The sequence below is a fragment of the Podarcis filfolensis genome (assembly GCF_964270895.1).
Source record: "Podarcis filfolensis genome assembly, chromosome: 16".
NCBI classification, from domain to species: domain Eukaryota; kingdom Metazoa; phylum Chordata; class Lepidosauria; order Squamata; family Lacertidae; genus Podarcis; species Podarcis filfolensis.
The window spans coordinates 4,930,590-4,955,308 of NC_139620.1; the positions used below are offsets into that span (position 1 = coordinate 4,930,590).

The window sequence follows — 24,719 nt, forward strand, 5'->3', positions numbered from 1 at the left end:
GTTCGCTTTCGTTTTATTAAATCCATAGCAAATAAGACGCACGGAGTATTCCAACGATTCGGCAAAAGAGGCGTCGTTTCGGGGTTTTTTTACAACCAAGTGCTGCAAAAATCTTCGTTAAATAAATAAGTGCGTACAATTTTCAACTCTGGCTGTTGGGCCAATGCGGTTGGGCGAGATTGAACCAGCCCTCCAAAATTCCCCAGAACCCAAATTTAGATGCAGTTTCTGTTCTTTCCCCAAAGGCCTCCCCACCCTCCTCCTCCTCTCTGTGCGCTGAGATCCACTTTCGCTTTCAGTTTAACAAAGCTGAGCTGCGTTCCTGAGGTCTGTCACTTGTGGCTTCTTCTTGAATTCCCTCCAGACATGTAAGTACCGCTCCCTTTTGAAGTCTCTCAGGTGGGCTTGCTGTATTGCCAGGGGCAGCCGCAAGAGGTTTCCTGCCCCTCCCAAAAAACATCCCACCCACTATATAGTGGTACCTTGGGTTACAGACGCTTCAGGTTACAGACTCCGCTAACCCAGAAATAGTACCTCGGGTTAAGAACTTTGCTTCCGGATGAGAACAGAAATCGAGCGGTGGCAGTGCGGCAGCAGGAGGCCCCATTAGCTAAAGTGGCGCCTCAGGTTAAGAACAGTTTCAGGTTAAGAACGGACCTCCAGAATGAATTAAGTACTTAACCTGAGGTACCACTGTATATTAAATCTTGATCACTAAAATATAACCTAAAATTATCATTTAAAACCTTAATCATTTTGGTAGTACAGTGGTACCTCGGGTTAAGTACTTAATTCGTTCCGGAGGTCCATACTTAACCTGAAACTGTTCTTAACCTGAGGCACCACTTTAGCTAATGGGGCCTCCTGCCACCGTGCAATTTCTGCTCTCATCCTGAAGCAAAGCTAACCCAAGGTACTATTTCTGGGTTAGCGGAGTCTGTAACTTGAAGCGTATGTAACCTGGAGCGTATGTAACCTGAGGTACCACTGTACTTTTAATCCCCACTCCTATGAGTTGGTGTGACATTTGGAGGGGAGAGAGGTCTCTGCCCCAAGGGAATTGCAATTTAGAAATCGTCATGGGGAGAAAGCAGGGGAAGATAATGGAGGCAGGGGCAGAATTATTTTTTTCAGGGTGGGGGATGGGGATGCAGGAACAGGAAGGTCAAAGTACAGTGGTACCTTGGGTTACAGACACTTCAGGTTACAGACACATCAGGTTACAGACTCTGCTAACCCAGGAATAGTACCTCGGGTTAAGAACTTTGCTTCCGGATGAGAACAGAAATCGCGCAGCGGCGGCAGCGGGAGGCCCCATTAGCTAAAGTGGTGCTTCAGGTTAAGAACAGTTTCAGGTTAAGAACGGACCTCCGGAACGAATTAAGTTCTTAACCAGAGGTACCACTGTACTAGCATAAAGGCTCATAAGAACGTAAGATCCAGAGTTTGCTCACACCCTCCAGCATTTCTCTGATGAAAACAGGCCCGTCCCAAGGGGGAAAGCGGGATATTCCAGGGTCAAATCAGAAACTGGGATGGCTTCTGTAAATCTTGGAAGATTGGGACACCTGGAGGGTCTGCTGGATCATCCCAATGGCTTGCTTAGCCCAGCGCCCTGTTCTCAAAGTGGCGAACCAGGTGCCTGTGCAAATCCAACAAGCAGGACCCGAACATTGCGATTCAGAAGCATTCTTGCCTCTGATGGTGAAGGCAGAGCACAGCCGTTGGGGCCGGTGGCCCTTAATAGCTTTTGCTTCCATGGATCTGTCCAATCCTCTTATGAAACCGTAAGAACAGGGCCAGAACCCATACACGAAACACAACAGGGCCGCCCAGTCAAACTGTAGATTGGGAGACCCAGGATGGGCAAAAGGAAAAGGCTTGTTCAAATTATGATAAATTCAACAGTGTAAATGAAGTTCTGATGGATGTAACAATGGATTACTGAGGGGTTTAGTTAGTTCATGTAAAATATGCAGGGATGTATGGTATGCAAAATGAACCACGGAGAAGAGAAGGGAAATCATTGATTTAAGGTTGTTTAAATGAAATGTAAATTAGAAAATTTAATAAAAGTTATATAAAGAAAGACTTCACACAGTGGATCACTAAGCTGCGGCAGTCACACATTATTATTATTATTATTATTATTATTATTATTATTATATTATTATTATTATTATTTCCATTGGAACTCCAGGCTATTGAGATCACTGCACTGTCGGAGCCTGCTAAAACATTGTTTAGACAAGCCTGCCGAGCTTTTAAGAAAGCCAGTGAGAGTTTTTTTTAGTCCATTGCCGTTTTAATTTTCAGAAAGTTTTAAATTGTTGATTTTTCTTATTGATACTTTTATTGTTTTATTTTTTCCCTCTAAACTGATCGGAGGTTTGTTATTACAATTAAGCGGTGTAAACATGTCTTGAAATAAATAAACACTGAGTGCCCTCTCTTTGCCCTAAGGTGAGTTACATTATGGAGGGGAAATACTGTGATTTTATATTGTAAACTGCTCTGTGATCTTCAGATGAAGGATTTAATGAATTTGATAAATCTTAATTAATTAATAACATTAAAACGCAAAATTAAAAACAGTTTTATAAAACAATCACAAAAACCAAGGTGGGTTCTAAAGGAAGACTAGACAAATTCACTGAGGACTAATAATAAATAATAATAATAATAATAATATTAATAATCATAATTTATTATTTATACCCCGCCCATCTGGCTGAGTTTCCCAGCCACTCTGGGCGGCTCCCAATCAAGTGTTAAAAACAGTACAGCATTAAATATTAAAAACTTCCCCGAACAGGGCTGCCTTAAGATGTCTTCTGAATGTCAGGTAGTTGTTTATCTTTTTGGTATCTGGTGGGAGGGCGTTCCACAGGGCGGGCGCCACTACCGAAAAGTCCCTCTGCCTGGTTCCCTGTAACTTGGCTTCTCGCAGTGAGGGAACCGCCAGAAGGCCCTCGGCGCTGGATCTCAGTGTCCGGGCTGAACGATGGGGGTGGAGACGCTCCTTCAGGTCTACTGGACCGAGGCCGTTTAGGGCTTTAAAGGTCAGCACCAACACTTTGAATTGTGCTCAGAAATGTACTGGCTATTAATGGCTACTAGCAACAATGGCTATGTGCTATTCCTCCTGTGTTGAAGGCAACATGCTTCTGCATACAAGACACAGCCGAGTTTACTGGCTCTCAGAGGATGGTGCCCGGTTGCCACTCTGTCTGAGTCTCTGCTCTAGGGCTCTCCTCTCCCCCCCTGGGATTGAGGCCCCAGAAGCAGTGGTGGCCTTGGACCAAACAATATCAAATTTGAGATTCACACAGAAAGGCAGGCTTCTCTGAGGGAGGGAGCACTCAAGACCCCCTCAAAAATGAATTTAACTCAGAACCCCAGCCACGAAAACCCGCTGGCAAATAACCAACTCAGCCTGCACCCCATAGAGGGAAACGAAACTCCTCTGAAAACCTATAAAGGAAGTAATGAAGACATCAAAATGTACTCGGGCTCGACCAACAGCGCCATCCATTTGACCTTTGCAATTTCCTGTTTCACCCTTAAACTTTGCTTCCTAAAGAAAATAAGAAATCGTATGACTTTTGATCACCATTATACATAAGGGCATAAGAAATCTGCCTTATGCCCAGCCAGAGCATTGGTCCATATAGCTTAGTGTTGTCTACACTGACTGGCAGAAACTGGACTACAGCTTCCATTATCCCTGACCACGTTTGGGGCCAGGAAGGCTTCCAAATATCAGTTGCTAGAAACCCCAGGACGAGAGAGTGCTCTTGGGCCTGATTCCTGCTTGTGGGTTTCCCTTTGGGGCACCTGGGTGGCTCATAGCTGTCAACCGTCCCTTATTTGGTGGGAAACTCCCTTATCCCAGTGCTGGGTCCCGCTGCTGTCCCTTATTGATGATGTCCCTTAAATTTCCCAGGTTTCAAAGGGAGCAGCTCCTCTCCCTCCCTCCCTGCCGGCCAGGGAGGAGGGAGGCTCCAACTGTGTTGCTTGGCTGCGTTGCTCACCCAATAAGGAGTCTAAGAACGACTGAGGGGTGGAGCTTGCATGCCTTGCACCAATCAAATCGGCTGCATTGCCTGGGGACTCGCCCTTGCTCAGCGCTTCCCAGCGGAGAGGTGACAGTGGTTTTCCTTGCTGCATCCCCTTTGCCGGGTTGCTGCGCTGTGGGAACCACCGCTTGAGGCTTCGCTTGGCTGCTGGCTGGGCTTTCTGCCTTTGGCTCAGAAGTTGAACATACCTGTGCCCGGAAAATCCCTTATTTTGGCTGCTGATCCCTTATTTTCAAGGCTGCTGGTCCCTTATTTTCAAATCTGTAAGTTGACAGCTATGGGGTGGCTACTGTGAGTACAGGATGCTAGAGTGGATGGGCTCCCTTTGGGCCTGATCCAGCAGCCAAGCTCTTCCTATGTTCTTATGAGCCACACTGACTCCTGGAGCTGATGGGATTTGGAGTCCATCAACATCTGGAGCCTAAAGCTTTCTCTTTCCATGGAATAATCCCTAAGCATTGGGCTAGAAATCCATTAAAGCAATAGGAATACTTACAAAATGTTGCTCCTGCTAATCAAGACGATTCCTTCTGCAGAAATAAATAAGCAAAGTTTCAATGTATTACCCGTCAGGTCCCAGCATGGGTGACAACATTTTAAGATTCCCTATTAAAAGCAGTTGAAAGCAAATTGTATCCAGTGAGAGCAGAATTAATGAATAAACCAGACCAACTTAGGTCCATTAATTTCAGGGAGTCTACTCAGAACAGGACTAGCACGGGATACAAAACAACAACAAAAATGTGAGTCTACTCTGAACGGGACAAAATGTAACCCTGTAATGATCGTAAGTGGCAGAGGTGATAAGGAAACATTCCTCCCCTGGAAGAAGACATCTTTCCTTGAAGGGGTTACACCCGTTTCCTTGGCCTACCCAACATGATGATTGCACAACACGGGTTTCTCCAGAAAAATATCTTGGGAGATTTTTATTTTGTCAAAGCGAAAAGCCCCTTTGCATCCAGCCTTTTCTGTTTCACAATAGAGGGTGGTGGTGACTGGTGGTGTTTCCTGTTAAGACAGCGAAAGGAGCAGTCGCACCGTTCCTCAGCTAAGGAGTGCTCTGACAGACCCTCCGGACGTCTGAACAATGGCAGGCGTGAAGATGGGAGCCTTATTCCTGCTCACCGCTATCCTTCAAAGTTTTGTAGGTAGGTTGCCTGATCTCTTGCATCTGCTTCATTCAGGAGGTTTGGACTTGTCGTTTTTGCCTTTTGCTCGTTTGCTTTGACCCAGTGAGATTTCAGGCAGACGGGTGACTGTCCCAAACAGACCGGCTTATGGAGGAAGTTTGGACATTGCACCCATTTAGGTATAACTGCAAGGCTTTTTTTGAGTCTCAAAACATCTGAATGAGCATTCGGACCTAGGAAAGCCATTTAAAAGCTACGGTTTTTCTTTAAAAGAGCATCTTTGTTTTTATTTCGCTTTGCAATCAGGCAAACTTTACCAACTCATTTTTAGCAGGTTATTCGTTTCTTTTTTTAAGGGAATGAGAAGGAATGAATACTTTAGGCAGGCAGCTGGGGAGGACGGACAGAAATGATTAGTTATAATGTTACCCTCAAATGTCATTTTAGCTGCTTTTGAAAAAGAAAATGAAATGGGAAGTAGTTACTCATTTACTCGGTGTGGGGGAACGTTATGACTTTCCTCCCAGGTATCATCAAGGAAAGTTATAGCTAATATTTTACAAAGTCACGGAGAAGCCATAAATTGATTTGTTTCTAAAGAAAGTCTTGTGAAACATTCAGTTAGCCAGAAGATAAACATTTATTGCACAAGCCAAAGGCCATAACATCATCCGAAAACACTAATAGCAGAAGAACATAAGCAAAACCTCCTGTTCTCATGACTCATTGGGAAACCTCCAAGTAGGAACTGAGCACAAGAGCAGTTAAGGCTTTGGGGGGGGGCAGAGTTTAATCTGCAGCAGAAGGCAGAATGCTTCAGAGGTCACAGCCACACCGTTTATTGAAAGCACGTTCAACTCACAGTTAAAGCACATGGTGTGTCCTTTCCCCCAAAAAACAGAACCCTGGAAACTGTAGTTTGCCATTTCCAGCACCCTTAACAAACTACAGCTCCCAGGATTCTTGGGGGTGGCACTATGTGCTTTAAATGTGTAGTTAAAAAGGCAAAGGGACCCCTGACCATTAGGTCCAGTCGTGGCCGACTCTGGGGTTGCGGCACTCATCTCACTTTATTGGCCGAGGGAGCCGGCGTACAGCTTCTGGGTCATGTGGCCAGCATGACTAAGCCGCTTCTGGCAAACCAGAGCAGTGCATGGAGATGCCGTTTGCCTTCCCGCCGGAGCAGTACCTATTTATCTACTTGCGCTTTGACGTGCTTTTAAACTGCTAGGGTGGCAGGAGCAGGGACCGAGCAACGGGAGCTCACCCCATTGCGGGGATTCAAACTGCCGACCTTCCGATTGGCAAGCCCTAGGCTCTGTGCTTTAGACCACAGCGCCACCTGCATCCCTTTGTCTAGAACCTAGGTGCTTCCTTTATCCCACCCCTCTCTTAACCCCAACCTTGCTCATGTAGAAGTTGTGAGCAAAGAAGAATTAGATCGGGGAGCGGCACCCTATAAGTCTCTGCGGGGATTCGAACCGCCGACCTTCTGATTGGCAAGTCCTAGGCTCTGTGGTTTAACCCACAGCGCCACCCATGTTCCAAATGTGTAGTAAATGTGCCTTTATATATGGTGCAGATATTAACTGAATGCCAGTTTCCAAAAAATTAGGAGAGTTGCTGTTTCACTCAACACCATGCTTTAGGCTTCACATTTGGGGCATTTGACCGGCGATTGAGAAAACAAGAGACTGGACTGGATGGGTCCCCTTTGGTCTGATCCAGTGGCAGGGCTCTCTCTAAGTCCTTGCATTTATTTCCCAATTGAATGGATCCTTGTTGCTTTCAGATTTGGGGTAGTTTTACTATATTCTGTTTCAGAGCTGGCTGGGTTCTGTGCAGGCTGACATGTTGTGCGGGTGCCTGATGATCGTCTTCCAAAGCAACTACTCTATTCCAAACTTAAAAATGGAAAGTGTAATGCTGGTGGTCAACAAAAGAGGTTTAAAGACTGTCTCAAGACAGATCTAAAAAAAATGTAGTATAAACACCGACAACTGGGAAACACTGGCCTGCGACTGCTGCAACTGGAGAACAGCCTTTAGCAAAGGTGTCATGGGCTTTGAAGACACTCGACCTCAGGACGCAAGGGAGAAACGTGCTAAGAAGAAGGCACGCTTGGCAAATCCACACCATGATCAACTCCCTCCCAGAAACCAATGTCCCCACTGTGGAAGGACATGCGGATCCAGAATTGGCCTCTACAGTCACTTACGGACTCATTGTTCAAACCGTGTTTATGGAAGACAATCTTACTCGGCTACGAGGGATCGCCAAAGAAGAAGAAGATGATTAAGGCGATGAGCTGACTCAGGATGCCTGTGAAACTGCTCTCTGGGCAGAATGAAGAAGAAGCATCAGGTCAAACTGACTTCATAAATGAGCAGAAGATCCCCAATGAAGAGGAACTTGCCTTTAATCCCAAATGTGCATGTGCAAATGCTAAGCCTGCCCCTCTTTGAAACAAACCAGACGAATTCTAAGGTGTATCAAGGGGGGGAGAGTTCAGAAGATGCACCCACACTTTGGAACTCCCTGCCTATTGATATAGAGTCATAGAACTGTAGAGTTGGAAAGGGACCACAGAGGTCATCTAGTCTAACCCCCTGTGTTGCAGGAATCTTTTGTGCAGTGTGGTGCTTGAACCCAGGACCATGAGATTCAGAATCTCACGCTCTACCAACTGAGCCATAAAGCTGTGTACTTTGTTCAGCACCTGCTTAAGAACTATTTTTGTTTGGGCATTCCTATCCAGATATGTAGGGACGCGGGTGGCGCTGTGGGTAAAACCTCAGCGCCTAGGACTTGCCGATCATATGGTCGGCGGTTCGAATCCCTGCAGCGGGGTGCGCTCCTGTCGTTTGGTCCCAGCGCCCGCCAACCTAGCAGTTCGGAAGCACCTCCGGGTGCAAGTAGATAAATAGGGACTGCTTACCAGCGGGAAGGTAAACGGCGTTCCGTGTGCTGCGCTGGCTCGCCAGATGCAGCTTGTCACGCTGGCCACGTGACCCGGAAGTGTCTGCGGACAGCGCTGGCTCCCGGCCTATAGAGTGAGATGAGCGCACAACCCTAGAGTCTGGCAAGACTGGCCCGAACGGGCAGGGGTACCTTTACCTTTACCTTTATCCAGATATGTAGATTATTGACAGCATTTTAATATGGTTTTTAGCTTACCACTGATTTTTTTACTTTTTAAAAATGTTGAAAAACTGTCGTTTTGCTGATAATGGCACTGTTTTGTTTTCTCCCTCTCTTTTTTGGGGGGTAAGTCACTTTGAGATTTGTTTTAACAATCAAGATGAATATGAGATCTTGTGCAATAAATAAGAAGTTGACGGTTGGGCTCCCGACCAAGGACTGAGTGTCAGAGGTAAAGAATGAGGGAAATTCCTTAAGACGAAGAAGGGAAACAACTTTCACAGCAAGTGGCGAGGAAGGGAAACCCCAGACATCACAAGTCACCCGACCCTTCAGAACAGATGACTAGAAAGGGAAGGAAGTTCAGGGAGGAGTCAGTATGCGGATGATACCCAGCTCTACCTCTCTTTCAAATCGGAACCAGTGAAGGCGGTGAAGGTCCTGTGTGAGTGTCTGGAGGCGGTTGGAGGATGGATGGCGGCTAACCGATTGAGGTTGAATCCTGACAAGACAGAAGTACTGTTTTGGGGGGACAGGAGGCGGGCAGGTGTGGAAGACTCCCTGGTCCTGAATGGGGTAAGTGTGCCTCTGAAGGACCAGGTGCGCAGCCTGGGAGTCATTGTGGATTCACAGCTGTCCATGGAGGCGCAGGTCAATTCTGTGTCCAGGGCAGCTGTCTACCAGCTCCATCTGGTACACAGGCTGAGACCCTCCCTGCCCGCAGACTGTCTCGCCAGAGTGGGGCATGCTCTGGTTATCTCTCGCTTGGACTACTGCAATGCGCTCTATGTGGGGCTACCTATGAAGGTGACCCGGAAACTACAATTAATCCAGAATGCAGCAGCCAGACTGGTGACTGGGAGCGGCCGCCGAGACCATATAACACCGGTCTTGAAAGACCTACACTGGCTCCCAGTACGTTTCCGAGCACAATTCAAAGTGTTGGTGCTGACCTTGAAAGCCCTAAACAGCCTCGGTCCAGTATACCTGAAGGAGCGTCTCTACCTCCATCGTTCTACCTGGACACTGAGGTCCAGCGCTAAGGGCCTTCTGGCGGTTCCCTCACTACGAGAAGCCAAGTTACAGGGAAACAGGCAGAGGGCCTTCTTGGTGGTGGCGCCCGCCCTGTGGAACGCCCTCCCACCAGATGTCAAAGAGAAAAAAAACTACCAAACTTTTAGAAGACATCTAAAGGCAGCCCTGTTTAGGGAAGCTTTTAATGTTTAATAGGTTATTGTATTTTAGTGTTTTGTTGGAAGCCGTCCAGAGTGGCTGGGGGGAGCCAGCCAGATGGGCGGGGTATAAATAATATATTATATTATTATTATTATTATTATTATTATTATTATTATTATTATTACTACTACTACTACTACTACTACTACTGTCTATGGAGCTAGAACCTGGAGACTACGGTAGCCAAAAAGTGGACTGGCCCTCCTGATAACTTCATAATTAATCTATGAAACTCCCTGCCACAGGAGGCAATGATGGCCACGGACCTAGATGGCTTTAAAAGAGGACTGGCCAAATTCAAGGAGGAGAAGGACTATCAATGTCAACTGTTGTTGTTGTTTAGTCGTTTAGTCGTGTCCGCCTCTTCGTGACCCCCTGGACCAGAGCATGCCAGGCACTCCTGTCTTCCACTGCTTCCCACAGTTTGATCAGACTCATGTTGGTAGCTTCGAGAACACTGTCCCACCATCTCGTCCTCTGTCGTCCCCTTCTCCTTGCGCCCTCCATCTTTCCCAACATCAGGGTCTTTTCCAGGGAGTCTTCTCTTCTCATGAGGTGGCCAAAGTATTGGAGCCTCAGCTTCAGGATCTGTCCTTCCAGTGAGCACTCAGGGCTGATTTCCTTCAGAATGGATACGTTTGATCTTAATGTCAACTAGCCATTACAAATAAGCTCTCTCGTCACAGTCAGAGGTTGTAATGTTTCTGAATCCCAGTTGCTGAAAACCATAGGAGGGAAGAACGTTCTTGCTTGGGGTCCTGCTTGTGGATTTCCCATGGGGGCATCTGGTTGGCCACTGTGAGAACAGGATGCTACCCTAGATGGGCTCCCTTTGGTCTGATCCAGCAGGCTCTCCTAACGTTCTAACTCCAGTTCCCCCTCACAGGGGAGTGGCTGACCTGCTCATTACTAACATTTACGAGTTGCATCCAATCTTAGTCCTTACTCAGAGCAGAACTGCAGATCTGGACATCAATCATACAAGAAATATGCAAAGTAACTAAGCGAGTACAGTGGTACCTCTGGTTGCGAACGGGATCCGTTCCCCACAAGGTCTGAGGGACTGTGGACCAGCCCCTTGAAAAAGTTGCAGACCCCTGCCCTAGGCCAACCCCAACCTCTCTCACCACCAAAGGAACATAGACAAATAGTAAAGAGAACCCACACAGTGGGTGACACTGACACAAAACCCCACATTATGCTGGGCCCGGGGGTTAACCTGAGCAACGCGGTCCAGGTTTGGTCCCGAATCCAAGGATTCCATGAGGAGTCAGTCCAACAGGGCCAAGGCAGGAAACGAGGCTAGGTCAGGCACAGAGCAACAGGCAGGTTCCAGCAAGCAGCAATGTTGCTCCAGCAGCCTTTTATCTCTGATGGGGTAACGGCCGGTCCTGATCCCCCGGCGACTCACCTCCCTGTCTCGCCCAAAGGCGAGCACTCCTCCTGCGAGTACTCAGGTCCCTCCTTCTCTCAGACCTCAGTCTCTGCAGCTTGGGAGACATTGGTGGGTTACTAGACCCAGAGGCCGCCTCAGCCTCTCCTGACCCAACTGGTAGTGGAGCAGCTGTAAGTGATGGCCCAGCAGAGGGCAACAAGGTCATCCCCGCATCTGGAGCCAGGGCAGGCTCAGGCCCCTGACTCGGCCCAGCTGGTGCTTGTTGCAGGGGAACCTGTGCAGACTGGGGCCCTTCAGGATCAGGCCCCAGACTCGGTTCAGCTGCCGTCTGAGGCAGAGGATCTGGTGCAGACCGAGACTCTTCCGGTTCCGAGTCCGAGCCCAAGTCCCAGGCCATCACACACACACACACACACACACACACACACACACACACACTAAGTAGAATAGAAGCATTGCCACCCAACCCCACCCCACTCACCATTCCCCCCTCCACCTCTTTCCCCCTTTTCTTCCTGATGTAACGCTAATGTCTCAGCAAATGAAACTGATCCATAGAAAATGCAACTTGAAAAAAGAGACATTGCACATACTTTTGCGAACCAAGAAATCTTTCATAAAAATATATATATTTTAAAAAGAATAGAACTACAGATATCAGGCTCATCAGTTCGGAATTGCAATCTTAAATTGTTCTATAATATCTGGTGGGTGCTGCCTTTATTAAAAAACAACACATATATACTACTTGTCATGTAAGCATCTCCAGGCTACGTGCCATAATAACAGAAAAATAACAAAATGTAAAATGTAATTACAATCGATATCCACTTAGCAGCTATGATGGAGAGCATGAAGAACTCTTTAGTAAGTGTTCCTGGGGACACCGATTGGCCCTTGACAGAAATATTCCCACAATCAAGCAATGCAGGGGGGAAATTGACTAAACCAAGCCATCTCTGGCTTACTCAATTTCACTCCTGCTGGGAACTTTGAAAGGTGGTTGGATTATTGAGCCAGAGTTTCTCTTTTTCGGGGTTAAGCAGGCCGCTCGTGTGGATACATGAATAAGGATTTGTCTCCCCATGTGTTATTTTTACGCATAATTATAAGTAAATGTTATAGAATGACAGCCTGAGGATTTTATAGGAAATGAATTTATAAATAAATGGTCCAGATCCACATGCAGACATGATGGCTTGAGGAAGAGGGAGGGGTCAGTTGTCCCAGGGTACCAGGCAGACAGGAAGGTGAGGCAAGGCAAGATCAGCACCTTGGAGAGGGACCAAAGTGTGGGTATCAGGACCACGGTTTGCCTCAGCAGTGTCCTGAAGCCATTCATAGGGGCATCTTATTCATGATAAATTAACGTGTCATTAAGGTAAGACGGGGAATAGGCAGGAGAAATGATTTTGGGGAGTTATGGAGGGTGTTAGTAGAATTTGTATTGATAAAACAGAAAGGGGTCAAACCATCACAAGAGGTGCTGAAATTTTGGGAGGCTGGATAGCTACAATGGAATGCTCTCGGTGGTGGGGTGCACATTTTTATTCTTATTTATTTATGATTATTGCTGTTGTTTAGTCGTTGAGTCGTGTCCGACTCTTCGTGACCCCCTGGACCAGAGCACACCAGGCACTCCTGTCTTCTACTGCCTCCCACAGTTTGGGCAAACTCATGCTGGTAGCTTCGAGAACACTGTCCAACCATCTCGTCCTCTGTCGTCCCCTTCGCCTTGTGCCCTCAATCTTTCCCAACATCAGGGTCTTTTCCAGGGAGTCTTCTCTTCTCATGAGGTGGCCAAAGTCTTGGAGCCTCAGCTTCAGGATCTGTCCTTCCAGTGAGCACTCAGGGCTGATTTCCTTCAGAATGGATCGGTTTGATCTTCTTGCAGTCCATGGGACTCTCAAGAGTCTCCTCCAGCACCAGAATTCAAAAGCACCAATTCTTCGGCGATCAGCCTTCTTTATGGTCCAGCTCTCACTTCCACACATCACTACTGGGAAAACCATAGCTTATGATTATTACTTTATCAAAATAAAAATAAGGGGCATCTAGCCCAACTCCTGCAAATAGTTATAGCCTTGTCTATGTATTCATTGACTAGAGATCACTGACTAAATCCTGCATCTGGACATTTAAAGGCCTGATAGTTTCCTCTGCAGCCATTGCCTTATTCTGAGGACTGGGGGTTCAAGCTGTGGAGCTGTGCTCTTGACAGGAGATCCCTGAGGAGATAAGAAAAGCCTACTGGATTGGGCCCTTCCAGTCCAGAATCCTGTTCTCACAGTGGCCAACCAAATGCCCATTATGGAAAGCCTGCAAACAGGACCCCAGAACAGGAGCCCTCTCTCATCTTGCTGTTTCCAACACCTAGTATTCAGAAGCATCGCTTCCTCCAACCATAGAAGCAGAGGACGGCCATTGTGGTTAATAGGCATTGGTAGCTTTCTCCTCTGTTAATTTGTCCAGTCCTCCTTGGAAGTCTTGCTGGCCATCACTGTGTAATGTTGAAGCAAGTTCTTCTGTGGAATTACAGTGGTACCTCAGGTTACATACGCTTCAGGTTGCAGACCCCGCTAACCCAGAAATAGTGCTTCAGGTTAAGAACTTTGCTTCAGGAGGAGAACAGAAATTGTGCTCCGGCGGCGTGGCAGCAGCAGGAGGCCCCATTAGCTAAAGTGGTGCTTCAGGTTAAGAACAGTTTCAGGTTAAGAACAGACCTCCAGAACGAATTAAGTACTTAACCAGAGGTACCACTGTATGTGCTGTGATATCTCCTCAAGAATCTCCTGACTCGCTAAGGCCTAGGACCCTCGTACTTACGGGACCGCCTCTCCTGGTATGTCCCGCAGAGGACCCTAAGGTCCACGAATAATAATTGCTTAAAGGTCCCAGGCCCTAAGGAAGCCAGACTATCCTCCACTAGGGCCAGGGCTTTTTCAGTGATGGCTCCAACCTTGTGGAATGCTCTGTCCCACGAGACTAGGGCCCTGCAGGACTTGATCTCCTCCCGCAGGGCCTGTAAGACAGAGCTATTCCACCTGGCCTTCAATTTGAATTAACCTGATCCTCTATTCCCTTTTTCTTTTCCTCTTCTATGAAGAAACCCTTTCTGGGAGCCACATTTAAATTCCTTTCCACACACTTCCTTGCTGGCCCTAGTAGGACCAACTTGGCCAGTTAGTCCTGGTGATCATTCAATGTCTACTGACTGGGTTTTAGTTTTGTTTTTGCAAAAATGACCCCTGAATTTTTGAATATTATTGATATTGATGATGCATTTTATGTTGTATTCTATGCTGTTTTATGCTGTTTTATGTTGCATTTTAATCAATGTTTTATATTTGCTGTTAGCCGCCCTGAGCCTGGTTTTTAAACTGGGAAGGGCGGGGAATAAATAAAAAAAATTAATATTATTATTATTACCATTAAGGAAGTATTTTTCGCTCAATAAGACGCACCGTATTTTTCGCTCTATAAGACGCACCAGACCACAAGATGCACCTAGTTTTTGGAGGAGGAAAACAAGAAAAAAAATATTCTAAATTTCAGAAGCCAGAACAGCAAGAGGGATCGCTGTGCAGTGAAAGCAGCAATCCCTCTTGCTGTTCTGGCTTCTGGGATAGCTGCGCAGCCTGCATTCGCTCCATAAGACGCACACACATTTCCCCTTACTTTTTAGGAGGGAAAAAGTCAGTCTTATAGAGCAAAAAATACGGTATTTGGACTGATCAGCATAGGTCTGGGAGCAGAGGTATTTTCCATGGGAAAGAGATACGGGTACCAGGGACCATGGAACAGCATGGGGCAGACCAAGGATTTGACCCATCATCAAGGATGCCATCATCGGAGGCCTCTTAAGGATTCTGTATCTGGGCCACGACCCCAATGGCTTATGTGTAGAAGAGGCATTTGTCAATATCCGGAACAAATCTCTTGTGTCGTGCTCACAGGCTTGAAATTTTGCTTTGTTAGAAAGGAACACCGCTGGCGTGACTATACGATTCGAGGAAGCCGGCGAGAATTACTCCTTTTATATCAACGGTACGAAAATCCATCATACTTTGGCAATTTTAAGGGGAGTATTAACAACTGCACAGAGAGCTATCTGTTAATCACCACCAACCATTATACTGCATGCTGGTTTTCCCAAATTGTGCTTTGGAGGTACGGTAGGACAAACCAGTGTTTTGGCAGGTGCGTCGGAAAACAAATTGGAAGTCTTACCAAATACATCACACAATGTAACATTCAGACCAGTGGTTCCCAAATTGGGAGATACCACTTTTTGGGGGTTGGTGGGATTACCTAGGGGGTTGCGAAGAGGCAAGGGGCTCTGGAGATGACATTGACTTTGAAAAGCTGGTCTCACTGGATTAAATATGTCAGTTTCATTTGAATTCATTAAACTAAACTGGTTTCATTGGGTTTTGAATAATTTTGACTGTTTAGAACTGTATCATACTATATTCCTTAGTGGTTCCTGCAAAGTGTTATTCTGAACAATGCTTTTTATACGGTAGGGGGCACTGGAGGGTGATTTATGGAACAAAGGGGGGGCGGCCCCCAAAAGTTTGGAAACCAGGGGGAGAGGGCCGTCTCTGTGGTGGCCCCCAAGTTGTGGTCCCACAAAGGTGCCCTGGAACCTGCATTGTATACTGTAGCTTCCAGTGAACACCTTTGATCCTTGAGGTAGATGTTTTTAGGACGCACTTATTTTGGTGATTGTAAGTCGTTTTAAACCGTGTTGTGTTTTATGGTTGCAACCTAGGGTGAAGGGAGGGTAAGGTAATAATAACAGTAACGGTAGTAATAATGGGGTTCCTTATTTTATTTCATTATGTTCCATTAAAAAGAAAATAATAATAATAATATACTTGGCACCTGCCTGTTCCATTAATGGAATTGGAAGTCTCTAATGACTGCAATTGTACATTTCGGTTTTTATTTCAGTGCGGTGTAGTGGTTAGAGTGTTGGACTAGGACCTGGGTTCAAATTCTCCCACTTGGCCATGGAGCTCTCACTGGGTGTGGCCTTGGGGGCCAGTCACTGCCTCTCAGCCTAACCCACCTCACAGGGGGGTTGTGGGGATTAAATGAGAAGGAGGGAGAATCATGTAGTACACCTCCTTGGGTGGAAAGCTGGGATATAAACGCAATGAATTAATAAACACGATTAAATTAATTGTTCTGACCTGACCTCAGAGTTAACAGTGGCAGAGGGGGATTCACATTACGACTATTCTTTGCACAAGTGGGAAAGGAATATTTGTCAATATTCAGAATTAGTACCCTGGTCTTCAATGATTTCTGTTACTCACTTCAGTATTCTTACAACTTTTTCCTCATAGATACCTTTGAGGACTTTTACATGAACGACAGCGACTATTATGGTATGATGATCTGGAAGGATCTACTGTAACAGTGTGGAGAGTGTCATTTGGCCCACTTGGGGCCTATGGACTGGCCAAATCTGACTGGATCACCCCAACCGACCAGAAGGTTTGGGGTCAGACCCTCGGGTTTGGGGGCCTCAGTGAAGCAGGGCCAGTTTAAAGCCACCGTTTTTGAACTTTCAGCTGCAAGGGAACCTTTTCTTCATCAACTGAATGTTGGAAATTGGGAAATATCAGGAGAGATAAAAGGCCTTTTTTCACACAGTGCATACAGTCATACCTTGGAAGTCAAATGGAATCCGTTCCAGAAGTCCGTTTGACTTTTAAACATTCAAAAACCAAAGCGTGGCTTCAGATTGGCTGCAGGAAGCTCCTGCAGCCAATCGGACGCAGCGTCGGATGTTCGGGTTCCAAAGAACGTTCCCAAACCGGAACACTCACTTGCGGGTTTCAATCATTTGGGAGCCAGTTTGTTTGGGAGCCAAGGCGTTTAAGATCCAAGGTACAACTGTATTTAACTTTTGGAACCCCCTCCCACAGGAGGCAGTGATAACTACCAACTTGGAATGCTTACAAGAGGATGGTTAATTTTGAGCATCTAAGCCCAAAGCATAGGAAATAAAATCCCACCAGACCAGATGACCTAAAAGGGTACCTCTGGTTCTAATCCAGCCCCTCAGAGACATGCGGTTTATGTGTATTTTTTTCCACAATAGCTGAAGTTCTCCCCCCGCCCCCCGCAGTGGTTAAAGTGCATACTTTAAAAAAATAATATTTTATTTGTTGAATATAAGAACAACATATAATCAAATACAAGCAATCAAATACAGTTTTTCCCTACACCCCCCCCCAAAAAAAACCAGCCCCAACTACGTCCAGGTAATTACATTAGTAATATAATAATAATTAAAATTCTACAATTGCTGGTTTAAAAATATCATCCCACTTGCTCCCATGTATCTTAGGTGGCTTAAATCTGAAGTTCTTATACAGTGGTACCTCTACTTACGAGTGCGATCTGTTTCGGGGTGCCGTTCGCACCCTGAAAAGTCCGTAAGGAGAGTGCTGGTCCTGTGCATGTGCGAAGTGCGATAGAGCATTTCTGTGCATGTGAGAAGCATGCAGATCGCTTCTGTGTGCGCGGTGAACCTGGAAGTAAACACTACCAGGTTTGCCACGTTCGTAACCTGAAAAGCGGCAACGCGAAGCAAACGTAACATGAGGTATGACTGTATACCACAAAAATCAACTGTAGATCCCCTACTCAGTTGGTTAGAACGTGGTGCTGATAATGGCAAGGTTGCAGGTTTGATCCTTGTATGGGACAGCTGTATATTCCTGCATTCCAGGAGGTTGGACTAGATGATCCTCAGGTCAGATCCTTCCAACTCTACAATTCTATGATTTATGACCTCCAAGGATTTTCATTGCTGGACTGTTGAAATCCCGGCTGCAGCTGACACCAGTGTCCAAAGCACTTTAGAGCAAAAATCATCCACGTTGTCCATCCACATATTCAGTAAAGGCAGTTTAATAAATACATAAATTAATAAATAAACATATAAATTAATAAATGCATAAATTAAGTGTTTACTTCTTTTTTTTACCTTTCCAGATACATTGGATTATTATGAGTTCGAAGAAATAGAAAAAGTAAGTCGCTTTTTGGGGAATCTACAGGTTAAATCCCACCCACTCCTCAGTGGGGTGTTAAGTCTCTGTAGGAGCAAGTCGAGAGGCTAGGCACTGAGTGTTGCAGTACAGAATGCTGCTAGCCATCCTCCCTCCCTCCCCACGCCATCGCTGAGTGTCCCCCTTCCTTCCTGGTTGGCCCAGTAGATGCCTCCTCTGGGGCAATGTGCATAGAGGCTAACACCTTCTCTTTTTTATTTATTTAATAAAATGTATACACTGCTTGGGGATGCAGGTGGCACTGCGGGTTAAACCACCGAGCCTAGGACTTGCCGATCAGAAGGTCGGCGGTTCGAATCCCCGCAACGGGGTGAGCTTCCATTGCTCGGTCCCTGCTCCTGCCACCCTAGCAGTTCGAAAGCACGTCAAATGCAAGTAGATCAATAGGTACTGCTCCAGCGGGAAGGTAAACGGCGTTTCCGTGCGCTGCTCTGGTTCGCCAGAAGCAGCTTAGTCATGCTGGCCACATGACCCGGAAGCTGTACACCGGCTCCCTCGGCCAGTAAAACGAGATGAGCGCCGCAACCCCAGAGTTGGCCACGACTGGACCTAATGGTCAGGGGTCCCTTTACCTTTATATACTGCTTGGTTGTAAAAAAGAAAAAGAAAAAAAACCTCAAAGCGGTTTCCCAAAAAAGTTTAAAGTAAAAAATTACCATTGAGGAAAAAATTAAACTTTCGGAAAGTTAAAATAATAGAGTAAAATTGCACCAGCTCTCTAAAACATCTGGGTAGGCTTGCCCAAATAAAAATATTTCTCTGCAAGCACCAAATAGAGAACAGTTGAAGGCACCTGCCTGAAATCAATAGGCAGGGATGTTCCAAAGATTTTAGTTTCTGCCACACTGAAAGATCGATTTCTCGCTCCTTTCGCCAGTGGCTCGCTCAGAGAGGGCAGGTCAGCAAGCAAAGAGGAGGCAGAGGAGCACCAGGGGCAGAAAGACACGAAATATTGGTGTGAGGGGTGTGCCTCAACTGGAGGGGGGCAGTGGCAGCTTCCGAGCAATACAGCCCTTCCCTGCCAGCCCTAGAACCAAAGATCCATGTTTGCGAAGTAACGCACAGCCTTCTGTTTCCTTTTGCAGCACCCCAATGACTCCACCGGGCCTTTGCACCCTTGCAGCTGTGCCCTGTTCTTCGTTAGTCTCCTCCACACTCTACCTGTCATCCTGCGATTCCTCGATGCGCGACACTAGGAGGTACAGAAGTTCTCATCGTATTTATCTGCTTTGACAATGTCCCTGTGGAGTAGATACGATACAATAATCTTTATTGCCATTGTCCCATACAGAACAACGAAATTGGGGGAGAAAAAAAAATCTACATAAGACATTCAAAACCAACAAGCCTGCTATCCCAGTTATCCCAGCCTGGTTAGCCCCCTAAAAACTCTGATACCCCATAATTAAATACAATATACTCCCATACAGACTACCTTACATTGCGTTTAAAACCAAAGTCGCATTTGGGTAGAAACTGTTTCTCAGGCGGCTAGTCCTAGTCTTTATAACCCTGTACCTTCTTCCAGAAGGCAGAAGCTGAAAGAGATCATTTCTGGGGTGCGCACTATCCTGCGCTATCTCTGCAGCTTTCTTATGGCACCTGGAAGCGTAGATTTGATCCAAAGTGGGAAGAGTGCACCCAATTATTCTCTCCGCAGTCTTTACAACCCTGGACAGCATTGTTTTTCCCCTGACCATGCAGCTCCCAAACCACACACACACAGATCATAAGTAATACACTGTGAAGAGATGTAAAAAAAGTGTTGGAATGCCACAGGAGGTAGAGAAGGCCACCGACTTGGAAGGCTTTAGAAGAGGATTAGACAAATTCATGGGGAAGGCTGCACTGAGACAGCAATGCTTCTGTATCCCAGTTGCTGGAAACTTGCTCTTCTGCTTGGAATCTGCTTGCGGGTTTCCCAAAAGCGGCATCTGGGTGGCCACTGCAACAGCAGGATTCTGAACTGGAGGAGTCATTTGCCTAAACCAGCTGGCTTCTTACGTTCTTGACTGTAAGAGATAGCGTGAAAAGACATTGGTTTTTTATATATATATTGGGACACGGGTGGCGCTGTGGGTTAAACCACAGAGCCTAAGACTTGCCGATCAGAAGGTCAGCAGTTCAAATCCCCGCGATGGGGTGAGCTCCCGTTGCTCGGTCCCTGCTCCTGCCAACCTAGCATTTCAAAAGCACATCAAAAGTGCAAGTAGATAAATAGGTACCGCTCCGATGGGAAGGTAAACGGCGTTTCCGTGTGCTGCTCTGGTTCGCCAGAAGCGGCTTAGTCATGCTGGCCACATGACCCGGAAGCTGTACGCCGGCTCCCTCAGCCAATAAAGTGAGATGAGTGCCGCAACCCCAGAGTTGGCCACAACTGGACCTAATGGTCAGGGGTCCCTTTACCTTTACATATTTAATAATTTTGTAACATATAAATCCCAACAATCATTTAACATAACTTCTTATCTTATACAATATTTTAGACTTCCGTCAACAGCCTCTGAAGATTTTCCGTTCTTTATCACTTGTTCTGCATTTCATAATTTCTCTATTACTTTTAATTGTCCTTAACTGAGAATTCTTTTCAAAGTCTTCCTTGCAATATTTCACATAATCCTCCTTACAGAACTTCTTGCAGTCCTACTAGCGTAATCTGTTTATCACAATTGCTTTTCAAATAGCTCAGATATTTACTCCAGTCCTCTAAGAATCTCTGATCCCGCAGGTTTCGAATCCTTCCTGTTCATTTATCTAATTCTGCATAGTCCATTAATTTCATTTGCCATTCTTCTTTCATCGGCAATTCTTCGTGAAAAGACATTGTTAGGACAATCTGCTTGCTCAGACTGTATGAAGGATGTGTCGAGAGCTGTGATTCCTGCATTGTAGGTGGCAGGGATAGATCCCTCCAACTCCACAGTTCTGGATTTCAAAGAAAGTTTGTGCAGGAAAAACATGGCCTTGTGCTAGTCTGCAAGAGAACAGGCATCCTGTCCTTCTTGCTAAATCAGGCATCCAGCTCTGATAATGCAGGCATGCTTTTTGTCTGAGTAGGTGACTTAATTTCTGCAGATGTGCAAAGCTAAAGTGAGGGAATGTCTCTAGATAAGCCTGGGTAATTCATAGGTCCGTGGATTCTACCTTTGTTGAATTATTTTTAATGGATTCTCTTTGCTCTCTCTCTCTCTGTTCCAGATCTGATGCAATCTGCTTGCTTGGGTGACAGGATTTGTTGTTTTAATGTCTTCCTGAGTGCCAAAGAGGAACTTTCCTACACCTGTGAATGAAATGCCTTATTTTCCTACAGTACTGCTATGATCAAAAGAACCACACAACTTCTTCCATGGGCACAACAACTTTTGTATGCAAGGCACACAGGCTCTTCACGGGACATTGTTTGTTAAATTCTAGGAAGCATCGAAAGCATTTTGATGTTTGGGGGTGGGAGGGAGCAAAGAATCCTAGTGTGGTCCCTGCCTATGTCTTTTTCGGCAAAGGATATTGGAAAATTCAGATGGAATCTGCAAACGATACGTAATTGATGAGTCTCCCCTGCCCATTTGCATTGAAATTAATGGTGGCAGAATAACGTAACGCCAATGTAAATTATGTAATAAATTATGTAAGTCTGCCATAGCAAGCCGTAACGCCAATGTAAATTATGTAATAAATTATGTAAGTCTGCCATAGCAAGCAGCAGAATGAACAGTGTCGTTTTTGGCAGAAGGCGGCCTGCAGCAAAACAGAAGCAGTGCTGCATACAACAGGAAACGATTCCCTTGTACACCCCTACCTTCTGCTCATCTAAAAAAACATTATTTTTCGCTCCATAAGATGCACCTGACCATAAGACGCACCTAGTTTTTAGAGGAGAAAAGGGGGAAAGCCCTGTTTTTTTGAGGATCAGCTCAAAGTTGTTGAGCTTACTTCGCAAAGGGAAAAAATCCTGTTTTTATGGGGTTCAACTCACAGTTCTGCAGCTTCTTTAGGAAAGGAAAGGGAGCCATTTCTACAGTTTCCAGACAGATAATCTAATCAGCCAGTCACATGTCGCTGGGGAAACAAACAGCCTCCATCTGCAGAACATTCAACAATAGAGGCCTGGGCAAGGGGACGGGGCCAGAAAGGGAGCCAGTGATTGTTGGTGGAAGAAGACTGGAAGAAATTTAAAGACTATTTCAGAAATACTGTAAAATTAATGAGTGTTAAAATGATGTTGGATTGAAAATAAGTGGCATTAGCAACAAAGTTAACAAGAATATGCAAAATTGATTTGATAATGGATGAAAATACAGAGTTATAATATGTTAAGATACAGAGTTAAGATAAACAAAAGAGGGTAAGGATTTGCTGATTTGATTATTTAAATGGGAATACAAAAAGGGGAGGTGTGAGGAGGCCAAGGAAATAAGATAATGAGTTTAAAGTTACAAAAAATGGATTTGTTTTTAATTCTTTTTTAGCTATTAGTCTTCTGTGTTTTGTATTTTTATTCTTCTTTTTTCTTTTTCATGTATTTTTTTTTGGTATCTTTTTCTTTTTATATGACCTTTTTTCATTTTGTAAATTTATGTTTTTGTAAAACTTCAATAAATATCTTTAAAAAAAACAACAGAAAGGGAGCCAGTGATCAACCACACATTCGCTCCATAAGACGCACAGACATTTCCCCTAACTTTTTAGGTGGAAAAAGGTGTGTCTTATGGAGCGGAAAATACGGTATTTGCCTACCATCTGGCACCTGCTTAATGGCAAGAGTTGTCGGCAATATCCATTCACTGTTCAAACAACTGGCCCGCATTATCGGCAAATGGCAGCCACTGAAAATCGGCTGAGTTCCATGTTGGAAGATTTGACTGTGTGGTTTCTGTGGTTCCAGCACTGCTTGACAGCTTCAGCAAGGTGGCAACGTAATAATAACCTGCAGGATCAAGCCAATGGTCCTTCTAGCCCAGCTTCCTGTTCTCACAACAACCAAATGCCCCTAAGAACCTTGGAATCTTGATAGACTGCCTCTGAACTCAGAGCCTCCATAGAAACATCTGAAAAGCCCCGCTGCTGGGTAAGGAAAAAAGGGGCCCATCTAGTCCAGCATCCTCTTCTCACAGCGACCGGCTAGATGCCCATATGGGAAACTGGCAAAAGCAACTTAGCTGGCGACCTCTGAGTAGATCCTGACAACAACTGCTCACAGTGTGCTACTTAGGGTATGTGTGGACAAGCTCAAATGTTAAGGTTTTTATTTTTATTATTATTATTAAGGGTTTTCTTGTTTTACAGTGTAAGTGTAATGCCTCGTGTATTTTTTTTCCATGTAACATTTTTACAAATCCGTTTCGTTTGTTGAGGCATTAGGGGGAGAAGAAAAAAAAAAGAAAAAAAAGAAAGGGGGGTGGAGGGAGGGGAGATGGATGGGGGTGGGGTCGGGTAGCGGTGTTTCTATTATGCTTAATGTATGTAGAGTTTGGTGTCAGCATGCTTGTGTTGTTCACTTGTGTTCCTTTGGTGGTGAGAGAGGTTGGGGTTGGCCTAGGGTGTGATTGTTTGTTTGTGATTGGCTGTGGTGATCTTTGTTTTCGTGTGTGAGTGAGGTGGGTGGGTGTTTTGGATCAGGTTAGCCATATTGATTTGTATGCTGTTGGTGGATTATTGTCATTGTCCTGTTGGGCTGTGTATGTGATAAAGGGGAGCCATACCGGGGTGAAGGTGTCTTCTTCTGTTTGTCCCCGTGTCAGTTTCAGTTTATTAGTTAATTTTTCTAGTAGGGCTGTTTCCCATACTATTTGGTACCATTGGTCCATGCTTACTCCTGACAGGTCTCTCCAGTGTCTGGTTATGGTGTTTCTGGCTGCTGAAAGTAGGTGGGTTATGAGTTCTTTGTGGTGTAAATGGGCATTGTTGTCTTAGCTCAAATGTTAAGGATACTCCCAGGGTTGGGTAGATCCAGGGCAATGCTCATAAGCAGGACACCTCAAGAATACCAACATTGTTATTCAGAGGGAAGCTGGAAAAAGCACCATAAAGGCTAGTTTAGGTCAGCCATCTGTTTCTCTCCCATTCTCTTCCTTACGTGTGATGTGCCTATTTGCGTGTGGACTATGAGAGGGTGATATAATGTGTCTGTTGCAAAACAACAAATTGTCCTGGCGTTTATAATGAAACCGATCCACACTTCCTGGTGCAGATACAAACTTAGTCCAGTCAAATATTTATTTATGGTCAACCAAATAAATTACGACGTATTATAAATATATCTATACAACATCACAACCTCAGGAGAACGAAGATGATAGGCTAGGAGTTCACAATCATAGCGGGTTTAAGAGGTACCAGAACATACAGGTATATTGTCAGCTGCTTGGTTACGGATTTATGAGACCCCCTCTCGGAAGATGCTCAAAAGGGTCTTTAAAGGTCAACCAGGAAACTCTTGTTGTGAACAAAAATCTGCCCTTTTTCCCTTATGGGGTATCCAAGAGCCAATATAGAGTCCTTACATAGGTTCCCTATTGGTGGGAGAAAATAACAGAGGCCAACCAGAGAATACTGAGAAGCAAAGCAGTTAGTAAGCCTGATCTTTATTGATCTGTTGCAACAGGGTCCTCACTCACCACACGCAGGAGGGAGGAGGAACTCAGAA

General features: G+C 45.5%; 1 protein-coding gene across 4 annotated transcripts; it reads left to right on the forward strand.

Moving 5' to 3' along the window:
- Positions 1-24,217, forward strand: LOC310751894 (uncharacterized protein). 4 transcript variants are annotated; one of them, XR_014542678.1, is made up of 10 exons: positions 2-368; positions 5,065-5,230; positions 14,964-15,032; positions 16,340-16,381; positions 18,000-18,037; positions 19,162-19,275; positions 21,275-21,669; positions 21,721-22,213; positions 22,707-23,314; positions 24,000-24,217. XR_014542678.1 is itself a non-coding variant. In XM_083591651.1 (7 exons), exons 2-6 carry the CDS (start codon positions 5,170-5,172, stop codon positions 19,270-19,272), a joined length of 321 nt encoding a protein of 106 aa, XP_083447777.1. In that variant the 5' UTR covers positions 1-368; positions 5,103-5,169; the 3' UTR covers positions 19,273-19,275; positions 21,275-21,719. The 4 variants fall into 4 exon arrangements, 2 of the variants coding, with proteins under 2 accessions (XP_083447777.1, XP_083447776.1); XR_014542679.1 differs by having other exon boundaries at positions 5,099-5,230; XM_083591651.1 differs by lacking the exons at positions 21,721-22,213; positions 22,707-23,314; positions 24,000-24,217 and having other exon boundaries at positions 1-368; positions 5,103-5,230; positions 21,275-21,719.
- The last annotated feature ends 502 nt before the right edge of the window (positions 24,218-24,719 follow it).

Coding starts and splice junctions, on each gene's coding strand:
- LOC310751894 (XM_083591651.1), top strand. CDS start 5,170: ATGGCAGGCGTGAAGATGGGAGCCTTATTCCTGCTCACCGCTATCCTT. Junction 15,033..16,339: donor TTACTCCTTTTATATCAACG/GTACGAAAATCC, acceptor TTTTCCTCATAG/ATACCTTTGAGGACTTTTAC. Junction 18,038..19,161: donor AGTTCGAAGAAATAGAAAAA/GTAAGTCGCTTT, acceptor TTCCTTTTGCAG/CACCCCAATGACTCCACCGG.